At 42.2% G+C, this 18,585-nt stretch overlaps 1 protein-coding gene and 1 pseudogene across 1 annotated transcript in view; both read left to right on the top strand.

Moving 5' to 3' along the window:
• Window positions 1–18,585, top strand: part of LOC135781016 (uncharacterized) — an 87,700-nt gene that overhangs the window by 53,799 nt on the left and 15,316 nt on the right. Inside the window, exon 2 of the mRNA XM_065291327.2 lies at window positions 2,254–2,262. Coding sequence (XP_065147399.1) covers window positions 2,254–2,262 — 9 coding nt within the window. The remainder of the gene's footprint in view (window positions 1–2,253; window positions 2,263–18,585) is intronic.
• On the top strand, window positions 13,532–18,574 carry LOC135788183 (macrophage mannose receptor 1-like; annotated as a pseudogene).

Consider the following 18,585-nt stretch of genomic DNA (forward strand, 5'->3'; position numbering starts at 1 on the left):
ATGTATTTTTGTGTGATGTTCTGTAGAACGTGGCTTTAAAATGTTATGAGGAATTATTAAACAAATGTTGCCTTACATTTTACCTTAAATATATATATATATATATATATATATATATATATATATATATATAAATGCATCGTCAGTTTTGTCTTCGTTTATTACTTGAAAGACAGTTTTGGTCACTTTATTAGAAAGTTGTTTATGTGTGCTGCTTGTGAAAGAAAATAAAAGTTACCAATTTGTACCTGGTCTGGCCCCCTCCCAACCCATGCAGACAAACATAGATGATTCGACTATCGGTCGACTATGGAAAGATTCGACAATTCTGATTCGAATATGTAAATCCTTAGTCGAGGACACCCCTACATTATTGACAATGACTTGTTTGCCCCGCAGACATTATTTACATAGTTTTCCTGAAAAAGGGGTTTAAAACTCTTGGCCCTAAAATACTAATGATTATAAATAGTAGTCTCATTAATGGAGTTGTATGCCTGCATTTTAAACAAGCAATAGTGAAATCACTGATTAAAAAACTAGCATGAATTCATTGGTTCTTGCTAATTTTAGACCCATTTCAAAACTTGTGTTTCTTTCCAAAATATTGGAAAAAGTAGCTGTTTTAAATCACTTCACATAGAAACGGCCCTGTTAAAAGTTTATAATGATTTATTTTGGCCACTGTCGCAGGTAACTATGCTGTGATTATGCTGTTAGATCTCACTGTTGCATTTGACACCATAGATCACAATATACTGATCTCTCGCCTTGAGCATTGTGTTGGTATTAAGGGTGCAGCGTTACAATGGTTTAGATCTTATCTGGATGAAAGACATTTCTAGGTACGTCTTGGAGAATTTGTGTGCTTTACTGCATCTCTTGTATATGCAGTCCCCCAGGGTTCCATTCTTGGACCGATTTTGTTTTCTTTATATATATTACCTTTAGGATCCATTTTTAGGAAACATGGCATCTCGTTTCACTGTTATGCAGATGACTCGAAACTCTATCTGCCTTTGAGATTAAACGATGCCAACTCTGTGGCACCTTTGTTGAGATGTCTTGACGATATGTAATCCTGTATAGCCTCCAACTTCTTAAAGTTTAATCAACTGAAACCATTTAATTTGTACTGGTGTTTTCATTAATATCCCTGATGTAGATCTGGTTGACTTAAAATCATTTGTGAAGCCCGATGTAAAAAACCTAGAGGTTTTAATGGTGTTTTTTATCAGCTAAGGCAGTTATCTAAATCAAGTCATTTGTAGGTAATGGTGAGGCAGGTCTATTTATGGGAACACGCAAACGAGAACACTTTACACCGATATTGGCTTCCCTTCAATTGTTGCCTGTTCATCTGAGAATTGATTTCAAGAATTTACTTTTTAAATAATTAAATAACATTGCTCCTAAATCCCTCATTGCTCCTAAATCCCTCTGATCTATTACACCCATATGCTCCATCCAGAGCACTTGGTTGGGTCTGCTGGGCAACTACTTCTAAACCTCATTCACACAGACCTCTGGTCCCAGAAAATACCCGTAAAATTGCCAGACAAGCGTCTGTGTGAACAAAAACTCGTTAATCTTCTGGGATCGTTGCCGGAAAGAGGACCTAGTAAGATACGCGGGTAACCCTCTGTGTGAACAAGAATGCCATAAAGGGCGTGTCGAAGTGAGGACGCGCGCGTCATCATCACAACACAAGTTATGGTTTAGCTCCTTACAACGAGAGATAACATGTATATAAACATTCACCACGAGAAATGTTGCAAACTAACATGTATATAAACATTCACCACGAGAAATGTTGCAAACTAGATTGAAGCAGTTATCAGGAAATGATATATGAGACGCATAAACAATGACGCACGTGCCGTAGTGAGGACGCGCGTGTCATGGCAACATGAAGTTGGTTCAACTCTTTAAAATCAGGGATTTACAACATTCACTACGAGAAATATCAGCATACTAGACTGAAGCGGATATCAGGTAAGTAAGCTCGTTACTTACTGCGTTGAAACGGAGATCATTCAGCAGCATAAAAGAATATCGCGTCACGTGCTCATTTGAGCTATAATAAACGAAAATACCCACATGTCATCCCAACGAGATATATTGTTCAGCTCCTCGAAATGCGGGTTTTAAATGCATATAAACAATCACGATGAGAAATGTCTGAAAACTGTATCAAAGCAGAAATCAGGGAGCTTGTCAAATATACACTCTGAAGCTGAGATCATTCACCAGAATAGAACTGTGCATTCACGCGCTCCTTTGTAGTCTTATCATAAACAAAAATGCACGCGAGTTGTTTCTGGAGAGAGAAATAATAAATAATATGCAAACTTCAGACGCTGCGTAGAAGAGAGGGCGGGACTTTCAACATGTCACGTGTCTTTCCGGGACCATCAGATGCCGTGTAAACTTGGCAGTGTGAATGAATAAAATATCAAGCGGTCCCGTAAAATTCCAGGATGCCTGTCCCGTGTATCTTACGGAATATCTGTGTGAAAAGGGCTCTAGTTTCCCCAATGCAAGATTAAAGAGCAGAGGGGACCGTGCCTTTGCAGTAGCAGCCCCGAACCTTTGGAATATTTTGCCTTTCTACATTAGGGCAGGCACCTTCACTTTCTGTTTTTAAATCGCATTTAAAAACATATTTGCATAGCATGGCATTTAACCCAGTATGAGAGCTACATGTTAGGAGTATTTGAGTGTCTGTTACTAATCACTATTGTATTTATTGCATTTTTATTATGTTTTTATTTATTATTTTTATGCTTTTTAGTTCTACTGTTTATTTTATATTGTATGTACAGCACTTTGGTGAACACCTGTTGTTATGAAAATGTGCTCTATAAATAAACTTTGATTTGACTTAATTTGATTAAAGGTTTCCTTATCTGATTCCAAATATATTATGAAACAAAGTCAAATTAGCTTTCTCATCTGTCCCATGATATCCCAGCAGCAGCAGCCATGCTGAATAATTTTGTTTTGTTCAGAGACATTTACATTTATTTACATTGACACATTTGGCAGAAACCTGTCCCACAATATTGTACACATATTTTTATTAGCATGTGTGTTTCCCTGGGCTCAAACCCATTGTGTTTGCGGAGTTATAACCACATTTTGTTGCGGAGTTATAACCATTTATGTGTAAAAAACACAACATTTTAAGGTATTTTTTTTTTGCAATTTTCGGCCATTTCTGAAGGAAATTTTAATATAATGCCAATAGAGTTTTTTGTTCAGAAGGTAATGCATTGTCCTATGGTGTTTTCGAGTCGATCAGAATAACACTCGCAGAGATATTCGTGCATGTTTTTTAAGTGCTATTTTGCTGTGCAGGGCTAACCGTAAGGCGAATTCTGGCATGTTTAGTATCGTTGGACTTGTCGACTACTCAGGACTCCAAGGAAACAAGTCCCGTGAGAATATGTCAATCACAGCCAAAGTTATAAGCATATAAAACATTTGTCTTACCACTAGGGGACGCTGCAACGAAACTGGGCATGACCCTTCAGTTCCTGACTGGCATCACAAGTAACAAGTGTTGTTTTTGTTTTTGTTGACGCGGTTTATGGAAACAGATTGACGAATCGACACGAATTCCATAACTTTTTGCCTTGAGTGTCTGTAGATGCCACATAGTGATTTTGACAATTGGGCAAAAGCTCTAGGAGGGGTTCACAAAAGCAGGTTTTACGAATAATTCAAAATGGCAGAAAAAATTTCGTGATGGAAAATGACGTCATAGGGTCCAATTGAACCAAGGAACCAGACGAAACAAGAATTTTGGACTTACGGATCAGAAGTTATAGGCAAAAACATAAGTGCAACTTTGGACTATTGGTAGCGCTAGCGGGTTAGAGATAAAGACTCCAAATTTGCTGTGGAGACTTTTTGGACAGTCCTTTATAAGCGTGCCAAATTTCATAACTTTCCTATGTTCAAAGCTATGGGCTGCCATAGACCGCAATGGCGGAAGAAGAAGAATCGGAAGAACAATAATAATAAGAAAACTAACGGATACAATAGGGATCTTCGCCCATTCTGGGCTTGACCCCTAATTAGCACATCAGTAAATTCACTTCAAAGGGCAGATCCAAAAACGGAGTGAGATAACAAGCAGGCAGCATAGGATGATGTCACCTCCTCACTTCGCGCCACGTTTATTTATTTTATTTATTACTTTTTATTTCTGCATCCTGACTTGAAACAGGTGTGTCTCATTTCTCCTGTCACCTAAAACAGATCACAGAAACAAAACAACAATGAAAAAAAAACACACACCCTTACACTATAACACTGTCTGACACCAACATGCAAATAAGGTGAGAACTGACCTTTCATTTTGTCCAAGTTTGTCCACAATAGAGCTCCTGCAGTTGACTTCACGCAGCCTAAACTCTACCCTTTTGGTAGGCAATCGTAGAGCGCTTGATAGTGTAGCGTTGGTATCAATAGTGGTTGAAAAATTATTTGAAACCAGACTGTTTATACCTTACAATTCTTACTATTTTAACATGTTGTATAAGAGTTCTATGTTTAACAGTAACCCTGAAATGACCTAAAAGAGTTAAAAACGTGGAAATGTACTGGGCTGAAACATGTTAAAAGCAGAGGTGGACACTACTTGAGAATTTAAGTTACATTTTACAAGCGTCTGTGCTTTATCAGATTGTTGGTCTTGGGAACAAAATACTTCACTTAAAGGAGTCATATTATAGGGCTAAAAAGCACATTACTTTGTGTATTTGGTGTAATACAATGTGTTCGTGTGGTTTATGGTTAAAAAAAATCTTTATTTTCCACATACCATAAATGTTTTTAGCACCTCTAAGTCCCGCCCATCTGAAACAGGTCGTTTGGTACAAAGCTCATCGTTGTGAGAAAGCGCGGTGTCAATGGGTGTGAACTGATTGGCCAGCTATCCAGTGCGTTGTGATTGGCTGAATACCTCAGTAACGTAATCGGATATATGACGCTCCTTGCCAAGTTTTGGAAGATGAGCTCCCAAAACAATAATAAAAGCCACGAGATACTATCGTATTTACTACTACCTTATCAACACGAGCCTGAATCTGACCCAGAAAACACGGATGGCTAAGCTAATCGATCAACTTTACCAGCGCGATGTGAGCAGAACGTAACAGATGGTAAGGTAACGATACTAAAACATAAACCATGTTTGCATTTGTGAACGTAGAAACAACAAACAAACACTAATCTGCACTTCTCAAATCTCGCGTTTGGATCATCATTAGGAAATGCATTAAAACACAGGCGCCTCTCTACTCAAAACTCATCTTTGAATCGTCAGTGAGGAAATGTATTAAATATGAAAACATCGGCTACTTACAGGATGTCAGTGTAGTTGCAAAGTTACAATTGCTCCACTTTTAAAACGAAGCCTTTGTGTACATCCAGCGGTTGTACTCCGCGATGTTTAGAAAGTAATCCTCCTTAAATTGTGCAGCACACAATCGAACATTTAGGCTGTACTGTTCTGAAACAGTGTTGTAAATAAAACCTAACCACTGGTTTCTTGATGTTTACTCTGTTGGAATGCCAACCAAAGTAGTTTTGCAATGAAACACAGCGTCTGCTCGACATGGCGGAAACAACAATACTACAGCATGATTGACAGTTAGGGGCTGGACACACCAAAACTTTTAAACGCGGCTGAAAACGCCTTGAGGACGCTGAATGCCAACTGTTTTTCAGCTGAGTGCCAGCTTTCTTCAGCTGAGCGCTTTGATAGCTGTGTGATAATTCAGCTGCAAGCAGGTTGGTTGCTGTGGTAATGTCCCGCCCCTCCTCCACTGTGATTGGGCGGCCGTGTGAGAACTGACATTGACGAGCGGAGCTTTTCTCCCAAAGTTGAATCTCTTTCAACTCTCGACGCTCAGCACCGAGCGCGGAAAAACCGCCGAGCGCCGGTTTTCAGCGCGGAAAAAACCCGCTAGCTGCTGGCTTATTTGAAAAACGCAGAGCTTCCATTGGAAACAATTGAAAACATGCGCCGGCCGCGGGCGTAAAAGTTTTGGTGTACACAACCCCTTACACCCTCTATCTTTGCGTATATATGAGGGCGGTGTTATGAAAATGTTCAAACCAGTATGACGTCTAACTGCATGGGCGTGTTAAACGAGCCGTTTTATATGACTCACCCATCGCCATATCCTTTTCCATTAAAAGTGGAAGAAAAGACGAAAAACTTCACAAACTGGCAAAAGCATCAAACTACACAAAGATCTGTCGGCAGCTTCGCGTGCAAACAGCTTAACTGCTGATAACGGTTGGAATTACTAACATGCTTTACAACACAACTCCAAACAAACGCACAGCTGATTTAACTCGTATATGCGAATGACAAAAACGGGAAAAACATAACTATGAGAGGAAAACAAAACTGGGAGAAATAGTATAATAATATTTTTCTCTTAAAAAAAACAGAAAAGGACGAGCTCCCATTTTGTTACGGTCAGCTCAAAACTGCAACTGTCAGGAAAATGAACGTCGGAGTCAAGTGCAAGTTAACAATATTTATTTAGAAAAGGAGATAGGAAACTGGAGAGCAAAGTCACTGGTAGATCCACACACGGCACACACCCGTTGACTCACTCTGGATGAAAACACTACTGTGGGAATGAAGCACTCCCACAGTAGGAGAGAGTGAGTCGGCGCTACACAATAATCCAGTACAGATCCGAAGGGAGAGAGAGAGCCACCCACGCACTCCGTCGAGAACACCGGCACAGTCACCACACGCAACAGAGGGATGATACACGCCGCCCTGAAGGTGGATGACAGGCGGAGATGGAAGATAGAAAATCCAAGTTCTCAGACGGGTAATCCACTGTGAAATCCTGATGTAGAAGAGCCACTCGGAAACCACTGGTCACCGCCTAAAAACGAAGCGAACCAGCGGTTCCGAGAAACAACAGTCGTTAGAGTCAATATAATCCACAATGGTAAATAGGTGTACTCCACTCACGGGTGATGATGCAAACCGGAGAGAGACAGAGACAGCTGGTATACCGCCTAGAAACGAAGCGAACCAGCTGTACCGAGAGACAAACAAAGTCAATGAGATCCAGTACTCCACAAGCGAGCGGTCCGGGCGAAGACGAGTCCCCGAACGCCGAAAACCAAACCTGGGGTAACAAGAGGAGGAGACAGAGAGCGACTGACAAGACAAGGCAGGGCAGCAGGACTGTGATAAAACAATGAGCGCGCAACGAAGGACAGGACTACGTGCAATATAAAGGAAAAGGTAAACGAGACACCACCGGTGAACAATTACCGAAACAAGGGGGCGGAGTTAGTGAACACACGAGGAACCAGCACCACAGGTAAACAACACACACACACAGATCACACAGCCATCGATCACCCAGCAGTCATGACAGTAGCCCCCCCTCCACGACCGGCACCAGACGGACCGGGAGACTCACCCTGTCGCCGACGGAGGTCCTCGATCAGCCCAGGATCCAGCAAATCCCGACCCGGAACCCAGCTCCTCTCATCAGGACCGTATCCTTCCCAATCCACTAAATACTGAAATCCTCTGCCCCTGCGGCGGGAGTCTAGTAACCTCTTAACAGTATAGACAGGGGCACCATCCACTAGATGAGGGGCGGGGGGATTAGGGGCAGAGACAGGAGGGTTATAGCGAGCAAACATCACAGGTTTAACCTTGGATACATGAAAAACAGGGTGAACCCGACCAAGAGAAAGGGGTAACTTAAGCTTTATCGTCACCGGATTAATGACCTTAGAAATACTGTATGGCCCAATGAATCTCGGAGCCAGCTTACGAGAAGGCTCACGGAGAGACAGATCCTTGGTAGAAAGCCATACCTTTTGACCACAAACGTAACGGGGTGGAGGTCGCCGATGACGATCAGCTGCAGCTTTGGTTCGTCTGGAATTAGATAATAACAGTGTCTTAGCTCTCCTCCAGGTGCGTCTGCACCTGCATACGAAAGCTAACGCAGACGGAACGGCTGCCTCGGGCTCCTGTGATGGAAACAGGGGAGGTTGATAACCGATGGAAAGTTCAAACGGGGATAAATTGGTAGACGTAACGGGAAGAGAATTATGAGAATACTCAACCCACGGGAGCTGATCGCACCAGGAATTCGGATATTGTGACGACAGACAGCGGAGCGTTCTACCGAGATCCTGATTAGCCCGTTCGCATTGCCCATTGGTCTGCGGGTGATAACCAGAAGACAAGCTGGCCGTGGCGCCAATTTGTCTACAAAACTCCTGCCAAAAACGAGAGATGAACTGAGGACCCCTATCTGACACTACGTCAGTCGGAATACCATGTAACCGAAAGACGTGATTAATCAAAACCTGAGCCATCTCTTTTGCAGAAGGTAGCTTGGGCAGGGGAATGAAATGAACCGCCTTCGAAAAACGATCCACCACAGTTAGAACAACAGTGTTACCATTAGATGGCGGTAAGCCAGTAACAAAATCAAGGGCTATATGAGACCAGGGGCGGGAGGGCACGGGCAAAGATTTAAGCAGACCAGCGGGTGGTAAATTAGATGCTTTATTACGAGCACAAACCGAACAGGCTAGTACAAACTGTCTGACGTCAGTGGACATAGAAGGCCACCAAAAACGCTGACGGACGGCAGCCAACGTTCTCCGAATACCTGGATGGCCGACAAACTTGGACTCATGACCCCACCGGATGACATCGGAACGTAACCGCTCAGGAACCCATAGGCGACCCCTCCGGAACTTCCCACTCCCGGCCGGCCTCTCTCACCCGCTGTTCGATTCCCCATACGAGGGCGCCGACCACCCTCCCCTCCGGGAGAATGGTCTCCGCCCTCTCCGAATCGGACTTCTCGAACAGACGGGAGAGAGCATCAGGTTTGGTATTTTTCGAGCCAGGCCGGTACGAGAGGGTGAAGTTGAAACGATCAAAGAAGAGTGCCCAACGAGCCTGCCTAGATGTTAGTCTTCTGGCCGAACGGATATATTCAAGATTTTTATGATCCGTCCAGACCAGAAAGGGCTCCGAGGTTCCCTCCAACCAGTGACGCCATTCACCCAAAGCGAGTCTAACCGCCAACAGCTCCCGATTCCCTATGTCGTAATTACGTTCTGCTGGGTTTAACCGGTGAGAGAAAAAAGCACACGAATGTACTTTCCCATCAATAGACGATCGCTGTGATAAAACGGCGCCTACCCCGACATCAGATGCATCCACCTCCACTATAAATTGTTTAGCCGGATCGGGAATAGAGAGGACAGGCGCAGAGATGAACCGGGACTTTAACACATCAAAGGCCTCCTGAGCCTCTCTTTTCCAACGGAAACATACGTTAGGTGAAGTGAGAGCAGTAAGAGGCTTAGCGATCTGACCGAAATTTCTGATGAAACGCCGATAAAAATTGGCGAACCCCAGAAATCGCTGAAGCTCCTTCCGAGTGTCGGGTACTGGCCAATCGGCAACCGTCTTAACCTTAGCGGGATCGGGACAAATCTCTCCCTCGGCAATAACAAAACCCAGAAACGAAACCGACTTCCTGTGGAACTCGCACTTCTCCGCCTTAACGAATAGCTGATTCTCTAAAAGCCGTTGTAAAACCATGCGAACGTGCTGAGTGTATATCTGCATGGAGGGAGAAAAGATGAGAATGTCATCGAGATACACAAAGACAAATCTGTTAATCATGTCACCCAGCACTTCATTGACCATGGTCTGGAAGACAGCTGGAGCGTTACAAAGACCGAACGGCAGAACGGAATATTCCCAGTGTCCTGAGGGTGTGTTAAAGGCTGTCTTCCAATCATCGCCCTCTCTAATACGTACCAAGTGATAAGCGTTGCGCAGATCTAGCTTGGTAAATACGCGCGCTCCCTGTAATAACTCGAATGCTGATGACATTAATGGCAAGGGGTACTTATTCTTAACAGTAATGTCATTCAGCCCTCGATAATCAATGCACGGACGAAGAGACCCGTCTTTCTTCTTTACAAAGAAAAATCCAGCACCAGCTGGAGACGAGGAGCGGCGAATGAGACCGGCTTTAAGAGCGTCATTAATGTATTTATCCATAGCCTCTCTTTCTGGTTTAGCTAGGGAAAATATACGACCCTTAGGCGGAGAAGTGTTGGGAAGTAGTTTGATCTCGCAATCATACGACCGATGAGGAGGCAGAGAAGTAGCCCGGGACTTACTGAAAACCTGATACAGATCCGAATACTCCGTCAGGACTCCTGAGAGATCGATAGCCGGAACCTGCGAGACAGAACAAGAGACAAGAGAAGGAGCAGGACCAAGACAAGAAACATAACACGAAGACTTCCAAGATAACATAACATTGTTCTGCCAATCAACGTGAGGATTATGTTTGGATAACCAGTCATGACCTAAAATGACTGGTGATTGTGAATCCTCTAAGATGTAAAACTCAATCTCCTCACGATGATTGCCAGAAACAAACAAACTCACAGGGGGTGTGCGGTGCGTGATCACAGCCATATGCTGGCCCTTCAATGTCCAGGCAGACAAAGGAGAGGAAAGAGGGATGAGTGGAATACCCCAGGACTTGGCCAACCCGGCATCCAAAAGACACGCCTCCGCACCGGAATCCAGCAACGCCTGTGACGGGAAAGAGTTAATAATAACAGGTAATGTAGTGCTGCTTACGGGAGATTTAAATGACGATGCGCCCACCGAGACTCCCAGGTTCATCGGCGGGCGTGAGCTTTTACCGGACAGGTAGCCGCCAGATGCCCCGGCTTGACACAATATAAGCAGAGGCCATTAGACAGCCGACGATTTCTCTCACCAGCAGAGATACGAAACTTGCCCAGCTGCATAGGCTCCTCGGAGGGCGTCTCTGAAGCAGTCTCTCCTGGTTCCGACATCAGATGATGAAATGAGCGACGCAGATCTCTCTGCCGATGGCGAGACTCCACCCTCAGAGCCAGATCGATGGCAGCTTCCAGTGACGTGGGTGGCTCCCTCAGTGCAATCTCGTCTTGAATGCCCGGTGTGAGACCCTCGAGGAATTGCGCTCTTAATGCCGCGTCGTTCCAGTTGCAGCAAATAGCGAGAGTCTTAAAACTTATAGCAAAGTCTGTGACGGAGTCATTACGTTGCCGTAATCTCACCAACTCAGCGGCTGCCATGTCCCCGTTGAGTGAGCGATCAAACAACTTTAACATCTCCTCCTCAAGAGCCTCAAATGAAAGTGTAAATGGAGCTTTAGCCCCCCAGGCGGCCATACCCCAGTCTCTCGCTCTTCCCGTGAGTAACGTCAGAACATAGGCCACCTTGGAAGTGGATGAAGAAAATCGACGGGGTTGGAGCGCAAAGACGAGAGAGCACTGTTGCAAAAAGGATCTGCAGGTGTTGGGGTCGCCATTGTAGGTGGGGGGTGTTGCCGTGTGTGGCTCCCGTTCAAACGCAACAGATCCTCCGGATGAGGCTGGGGCCTCATGGTGAGGAGTCACTTGGTCCAAGCGATTGCTGAGCTCTTTAAGTTGCTCCGACAAGATACTGAAATCTCTGGCAGCAGCAGACAATAACGACGAATGTTGGTCGATGGCCGCCCCCTGCTGGTGAAGGGCGGTCTGCACCTCCAGACTCTCTAAACTTGCTGACTCCATTCGTGGCGCGCTCATCTGTCAGGAAAATGAACTTCGGAGTCAAGTGCAAGTTAACAATATTTATTTAGAAAAGGAGATAGAGAACTGGAGAGCAAAGTCACTGGTAGATCCAAACACGGCACACACCCGTTGACTCACTCTGGATGAAAACACTACTGTGGGAATGAAGCACTCCCACAGTAGGAGAGAGTGAGTCGGCGCTACACAATAATCCAGTACAGATCCGAAGGGAGAGAGAGAGCCACCCACGCACTCCGTCGAGAACACCGGCACAGTCACCACATGCAACAGAGGGATGATACACGCCGCCCTGAAGGTGGATGACAGGCGGAGATGGAAGATAGAAAATCCAAGTTCTCAGATGGGTAATCCACTGTGAAATCCTGATGTAGAAGAGCCACTCGGAAACCACTGGTCACCGCCTAAAAACGAAGCGAACCAGCGGTTCCGAGAAACAACAGTCGTTAGAGTCAATATAATCCACAATGGTAAATAGGTGTACTCCACTCACGGGTGATGATGCAAACCGGAGAGAGACAGAGACAGCTGGTATACCGCCTAGAAACGAAGCGAACCAGCGGTTCCGAGAAACAACAGTCGTTAGAGTCAATATAATCCACAATGGTAAATAGGTGTACTCCACTCACGGGTGATGATGCAAACCGGAGAGAGACAGAGACAGCTGGTATACCGCCTAGAAACGAAGCGAACCAGCTGTACCGAGAGACAAACAAAGTCAATGAGATCCAGTACTCCACAAGCGAGCGGTCCGGGTGAAGACGAGTCCCCGAACGCCGAAAACCAAACCTGGGGTAACAAGAGGAAGAGACAGAGAGCGACTGACAAGGCAGGGCAGCAGGACTGTGATAAAACAATGAGCGCGCAACGAAGGACAGGACTACGTGCAATATAAAGGAAAAGGTAAACGAGACATCACCGGTGAACAATTACCGAAACAAGGGGGCGGAGTTAGTGAACACATGAGGAACCGGCACCACAGGTAAACAACACACACACACAGATCACACAGCCATCGATCACCCAGCAGTCATGACAGCAACAAGAATGACGAAGACCAAACCAAAAACGTATAATGAAGAATATTTTTTATTACATAATTCTAGGGGTTTACATTAAATATTAGCACATTAATTTAATTTTCTGACGTCAGATCCACAAACAACACGCGATCAAGTGGCAGCATGGGATGATGTCACTTCCCATGTGCCTCGACCCATGTCTCAGAGGCACTTTTATTCGTACGTCCCGATCTATAACAGGTGTTGTTCATTACGCCAGCACCTAGAAGAAATCACAAGAGAAAACAAAAACACACACAAAAAAAACCACACACCCTTACACCATAACACATGGATGAGGCTTCATGTTTAAAAAGAAGATCTCTTTGGATTTGAAACTTAAATTTTGCAACTTAACAGATCTTTTATGTGCACAGACATCATCAAACACTCTAAAAACAAAGGAAAACATGCAATCTGGCAATATGATCCTTTTAACTAAAAAATGTTCACTACATTTTAAAGAATAGAATCATATTGTGTATTGCTTTTATATTGCAAAATAAAATTGATTTAATACCTAATTACATAAAAATTGTGTACTCTTACTTTTCTTGAGTAAAAGTACGAAAGTCCTTTTTACTTAAGTAAAAGTAAAAAAAATACTAGATGTTTAATGTACTTAAATTGAAATTATGAAATGAAGTGAAGTAAAAATTATGATAATATGCTTTGGAATGTATGTTTTCCAAATAAAGAAATACAAATACTTGAAAATTTATTTAGAAAGTAAAAATAGTTGTAGTGTCTGCCTCTGGTTAAAAGGCATTATAGGGATCTTTTATGTTTCATCTAGTGGTGACGTCCGGACCTCTATACACAATAAGATGGAAATGAAATATGAAAATAACTTTCAAAGGAAATAAACCACTGATGTGATGTGCTGAAGAGCAGATATCATATATCACATATACAGATACAGACAGAGACACAGCAGATTCAAGAGAGAAACAAACAACATCAAAAGTAAGAACAACTTACATTCTCATTTCTATTTTAAATATACTTTTGGCGTGACACTGTTGTGATTGCTAAAAAATTATCCTAAAGTGTGTTAAAATTGTTTTTGTTTAGAAGTTAAATTGTTTATGTTGGCATGAGATATATAATTAAATATCAGTAAAGATGGCTTGCAATATGTGTTAAGCCACTTGTAGCAAGGGTGCTTAAACGTTTCCATATCTTACAAATATTACATATAATCCACTTCATCTGTGATAGAAAGGCAAACACAGCAAGTGTCCGACTTGAGATTTTGATTTTGCCAGCTGGTTGCAGGCTTTGTTTGTGCACAAACATATTGTGTACCGAAGTTTTGGTGCCTGCCCTGACACCGACCCTTGTTTACTGTTTATGACGTCTTGCGTTACATATATCTGTTTGCCCTGCTTGACTATTGCTTGTTTACTGTGCTGCCAATAAAACTGCATATATGGATCCAACCTCATCTCAAGCCTTGTCTGAGTGTCTGCTTTTAGCTTTAGTGGTTAAAAAAACTTGGAAGGTCCTAAGTGAACAATCAGTATTAAGTATCATTAGACAGCCATGTGATAAGCATCATTAATTTTGTCCAGAAGAGTCTGAGTTTTTTGTATGTTTAACCCTTTAGAAATGGCACAGACGCTATATTTCAGACTTCTTCTCATTGGTGAGTATGTGTTTCTGGTTTATATTATGTTTGAAGTGTAATAAGATTTGAGTCTGTTTTAATGAAGAATCAATTTCTCTCTTTCATAGCTCTCTGTTCATTATCTGAATGCATTCAGCACCGCTATCACTATATAAACATGAATAAGAACTGGAATTAAGCTCAGAGTTACTGCAAAGAAAACTACGCCGATCTGGCGACCGTCGACAACATGAATGACATGAAACAGCTGATGAGTCAAGTAAATAACAGTGGGAATATTGGCGTCTGGATTGGACTGAAGAATACAGGTGTTTATAAATGGAAGTGGTCTATGGGTGATCCTGTGAACTATAATAACTGGGAAGAAAACGGTGACATTAATGGTGATGGTAATTGTGTATATATGATAAATGGAGAATGGCGTCATCAGTACTGTGGTCAGAAGCAAGGGTTCGTCTGCTACAATGGTGAGTGCAGCTTCCTAAAATTACAGCCAACCTTCACTAAACAAAACACACATCATATGTCAACTTTTCATGACAACAACAACAGACAGTAAAGAAACAGAAATAACATTTGAGTCACCGTCACCAAACTACATGTGTTTAGGAAGCATTGAGATCAGTTTATTCTCTGATGTTTATCATTACACATTGACTGTGAAGGGGATGTTAAAATGATCTACAACCACACAAATGTTCCCACGAGGTCAAAATGTACTGGTATTTCTATCTTTGTGTGGACAATTGGTCCCCATAATGTGATAATTACCAGGCACACACACACACACAAAGCAATAACTCGTAACTTTCATTAAAAGTAAGAATGATTAAAAATGTTACATTAGCTTTATTTATTTCTTAAATAGAGACCACCAAAGGATTCATCTATCAAACTTCTAAAACAACCTGGAGAGATGCTCAGAGTTTCTGCAGACAGCATCATACTGATCTGGCCAGTGTGAGGAACCAGAATGAGAATGATCAGATTCAGAAGATCATTAATAACAGTCAGATATCTGTCTGGATCGGTCTGTTCAGTGACTCATGGGCATAGGCGTCATTTACACTGGGGACGCTGGGGACATGTCCCCACCACTTTTTGAAATGGCTGATTTTGTCCCCACCACTTTTTGAAAGCATTTGTTAAAATGTTCTGAAAAATCAAGTCATGCCTTTGTGGCCATGGTGAAAAAGTAGTACACATGGATTAAAGTTTTCCATCGCTAGAAAATTGCAAAATTATTAAATTCACTTTTCATAAAGACGACGTGTATTAAGTGGGATGTGATCAAAGCCTGGAGTGGAGCCCAATCACGTTCCTCTCTCCACTGTAAGCGTTCTGTAATCGCTACGTACCAGATCCACTCCGGGTTTTGTGGCTGTATCACGTTAAGCTGAGGTAAAACTTTATTTCAGCTAGCATGGACAAACTGATAATGCAGGAAGGCTTCGATGTTTTGGAGATCGATAAAGGTGTAAGACCTGGAGATTGACTTGGTTTAGCGAAATGATGAAGATTGGCAAGCCTTTCAGTTCGTGGGATAAGAAAACCAAACAGCCAGGTACCTTGCGTGTCTTTGCACAATATGATTAGGGGTCCTGTATTTTGAGGGTAAGTGATTTCTTCCGTACGTAATCACCCGCATCCCGTTTTTGACTGCTTTGCTGATCTAACCAGTGGCTGATACAACGGGTTTGTTAAACTCGTGGGTAAACTTCATGTGGCGCCACAAGAACCAAGAGGCAGATGACATCCAAATCCTGTGATTGACGAGAATCATAAGAGGAGACTGCTTCCGAAATGCTCTCGCGGCACTTTGATGTCATCCACCTGTCGGTTCAGTTCCATTTGCGTGTGGTCACAAAAACGTAACATTTAAGCACCGCAGTTTAAAAACAAGTGATTTTAAGCCATTCAAACACAAACAGTGCTGTTTCTGTTTCAGAGGAGTATGCAATTTGCGCATTCGCTTCTCATTGAGCTTGTGTTGTGAGTATTTTTGCCACTTTATTGGCCTTTAATACAAATATGCGTCAAAAATCCCATCTTTCCAAGTATCCTCATATAAACACGACCATTTAGGTCTTAGGAGAAAGTAAACAGCAGAAACATTGCGAATAAAATAGCACAACAGCGCTGCCTCTATTGTAACATAATATTTTGTTGATAAAGGTACAGTCATCAAATTTACAACTGTCACTGTGGTTACAGACATCCTGTGCGAATTGTACACGAGTTTGACTGGAGTTAACTCGTTCAGGGTTTATATTCATACATAACGTTACTGTATTAGAGCTGTGACTTTAAGCTGTTGTGTGAACAGAACAGACCCTGGATTATTCGTATATGTGTACTGAATAATATGATATGAAAAAGTTGTGTTTGATCAGTCAGAAGAATTTTTTTCACTTTAATCCATGACTTCCATAGTCTACTTAACATGCTTTATTTTCGCACACTTATTGTGTACTTAATATAATAAAAATTAATCTTTAGTACTGTGCTATTTTGAGACACCATAAATATGAACTAAAATGTGCTAAAAATGTATTTAAAAAATGTATTTAGGTACCACTTGTACTAGTAAACTTGAACCCATCTTTGTATGAAAGCTGAGTTCAAGTTTAATACAAGTGTTAACTAAATACATTTTTTAATACAGAGATAGTATGTTAAAAGTGCATTTTAGTTCATATTCATGGTGTCTCTAAATAGCACAGAACATCTTAAGTACTAAAGATTAATTTTATATTAAGTACAAAACTAGTGTGCGAACATAAAGCACCTTAAGTACACTATGGAAGTGTACTACTTTTTCACCTGGGGACTTACAGTACGACTAGTTTTGTGGTCCAGGGTCACATATGTTGCTTGTATGCTTATAGTTTTCTTTTACATATGTAATGAATTTCATTGTAATTATTGACTTAATGCGCTGCTGTTTTCTACAGTATGGTGCTTTGGCACTATTCGTTTGAGCTGGTGTTGCAGGGACTGTTATATGTGCAGTCGACATTGTTAAGGGTTTTATGCTGAGTATTTTTGTGTTGTTGACTGGCTTACGCTATGCCCATCTTTGATGCGCCGTTATTTAGTATTTTTCCCATACTGCTGTAATGTTTTTTCATCTGATCTTTTGTCCCCACCACTTTTCAACACAAACTGACGCCCCTGCTCATGGGAGTGGTCAGATAAGAGTAACTCTGGCTTCAGATACTGGAAGTCTGTTGAACCTAATGCTGGTGGTAATCCAATGTGTACAGAAGTCAGAATTAATAATCAGGGTCAATGGAATGATGCGGGTTGTAGTCACTCTCAGACCTTTGTGTGTCATGAAGGTGAGTAATAAAAATCAATTTGTGTTTAATGTCAAACCTTTCTTCATTATCAGAATTAAATCAGATTCATTCACAGTATTTCCCTTCATGTTTGTGTTTGACTGATGTCATTGTGGTTTATTGTGTGTTCAGATAAGCTGGTATTGATCGATCAGAATCTGAGCTGGTCTGATGCTCTGAGTTACTGTAGACTGAATCATGTGGATTTGGTTTCGGTTGATTCAGATGAGATTCAGCGCCGGGTGTCAGGATTGGTTCAACAGGCCTCTACCCCAGAGGTGTGGTTGGGGTTACGTCACTCCTGTGCTCTGGGCGTTTGGTTCTGGATGAATGGACAGATGGTTTGCTATCAGAATTGGTTGAACAGTACAGTAGATAAGAGCTGTGACACTGTGAGATCTGGAGCAGTTCAGTCTGGAGGAGATCAGCGCTGGATCAGCCTTCCTCAAACTAAACTACGCAACTTCATCTGCACCAGATCTGAAGAATGAAATCATCTGCATCTTACTGTTATATACAACTGTTAGTTATTTTTGTTGTTTTCATACTGTTTTGAATTGTTTGACAATGTGGGAATTTGAAGGTTTATTATAGATCAAATACAACTGTCATTGTCTGAATCAAATGTAATGTATAATATCTTTGGGGATTAAACTTTTTAGTGTTAAATACCTTTCTGTGGTAATCCATAGCATTCAACTCAGCATGACTTCTGTACAATATTTACCCAGGATGTGGTAATTTTGTGATTCTAAATTGTGGAGATTTTGACTTTTCGTTGGAGGTTGTGTCTGTAGCAGCCTGACAAATTTTGGCGTTTTGCTATAAAACAGGCTGTTGCAACAATGACTTACAATATCTAACCTACCTCAGA

The sequence above is a fragment of the Paramisgurnus dabryanus genome, chromosome 23 (genome assembly GCF_030506205.2).
Source record: "Paramisgurnus dabryanus chromosome 23, PD_genome_1.1, whole genome shotgun sequence".
Lineage (NCBI taxonomy): Eukaryota > Metazoa > Chordata > Actinopteri > Cypriniformes > Cobitidae > Paramisgurnus > Paramisgurnus dabryanus.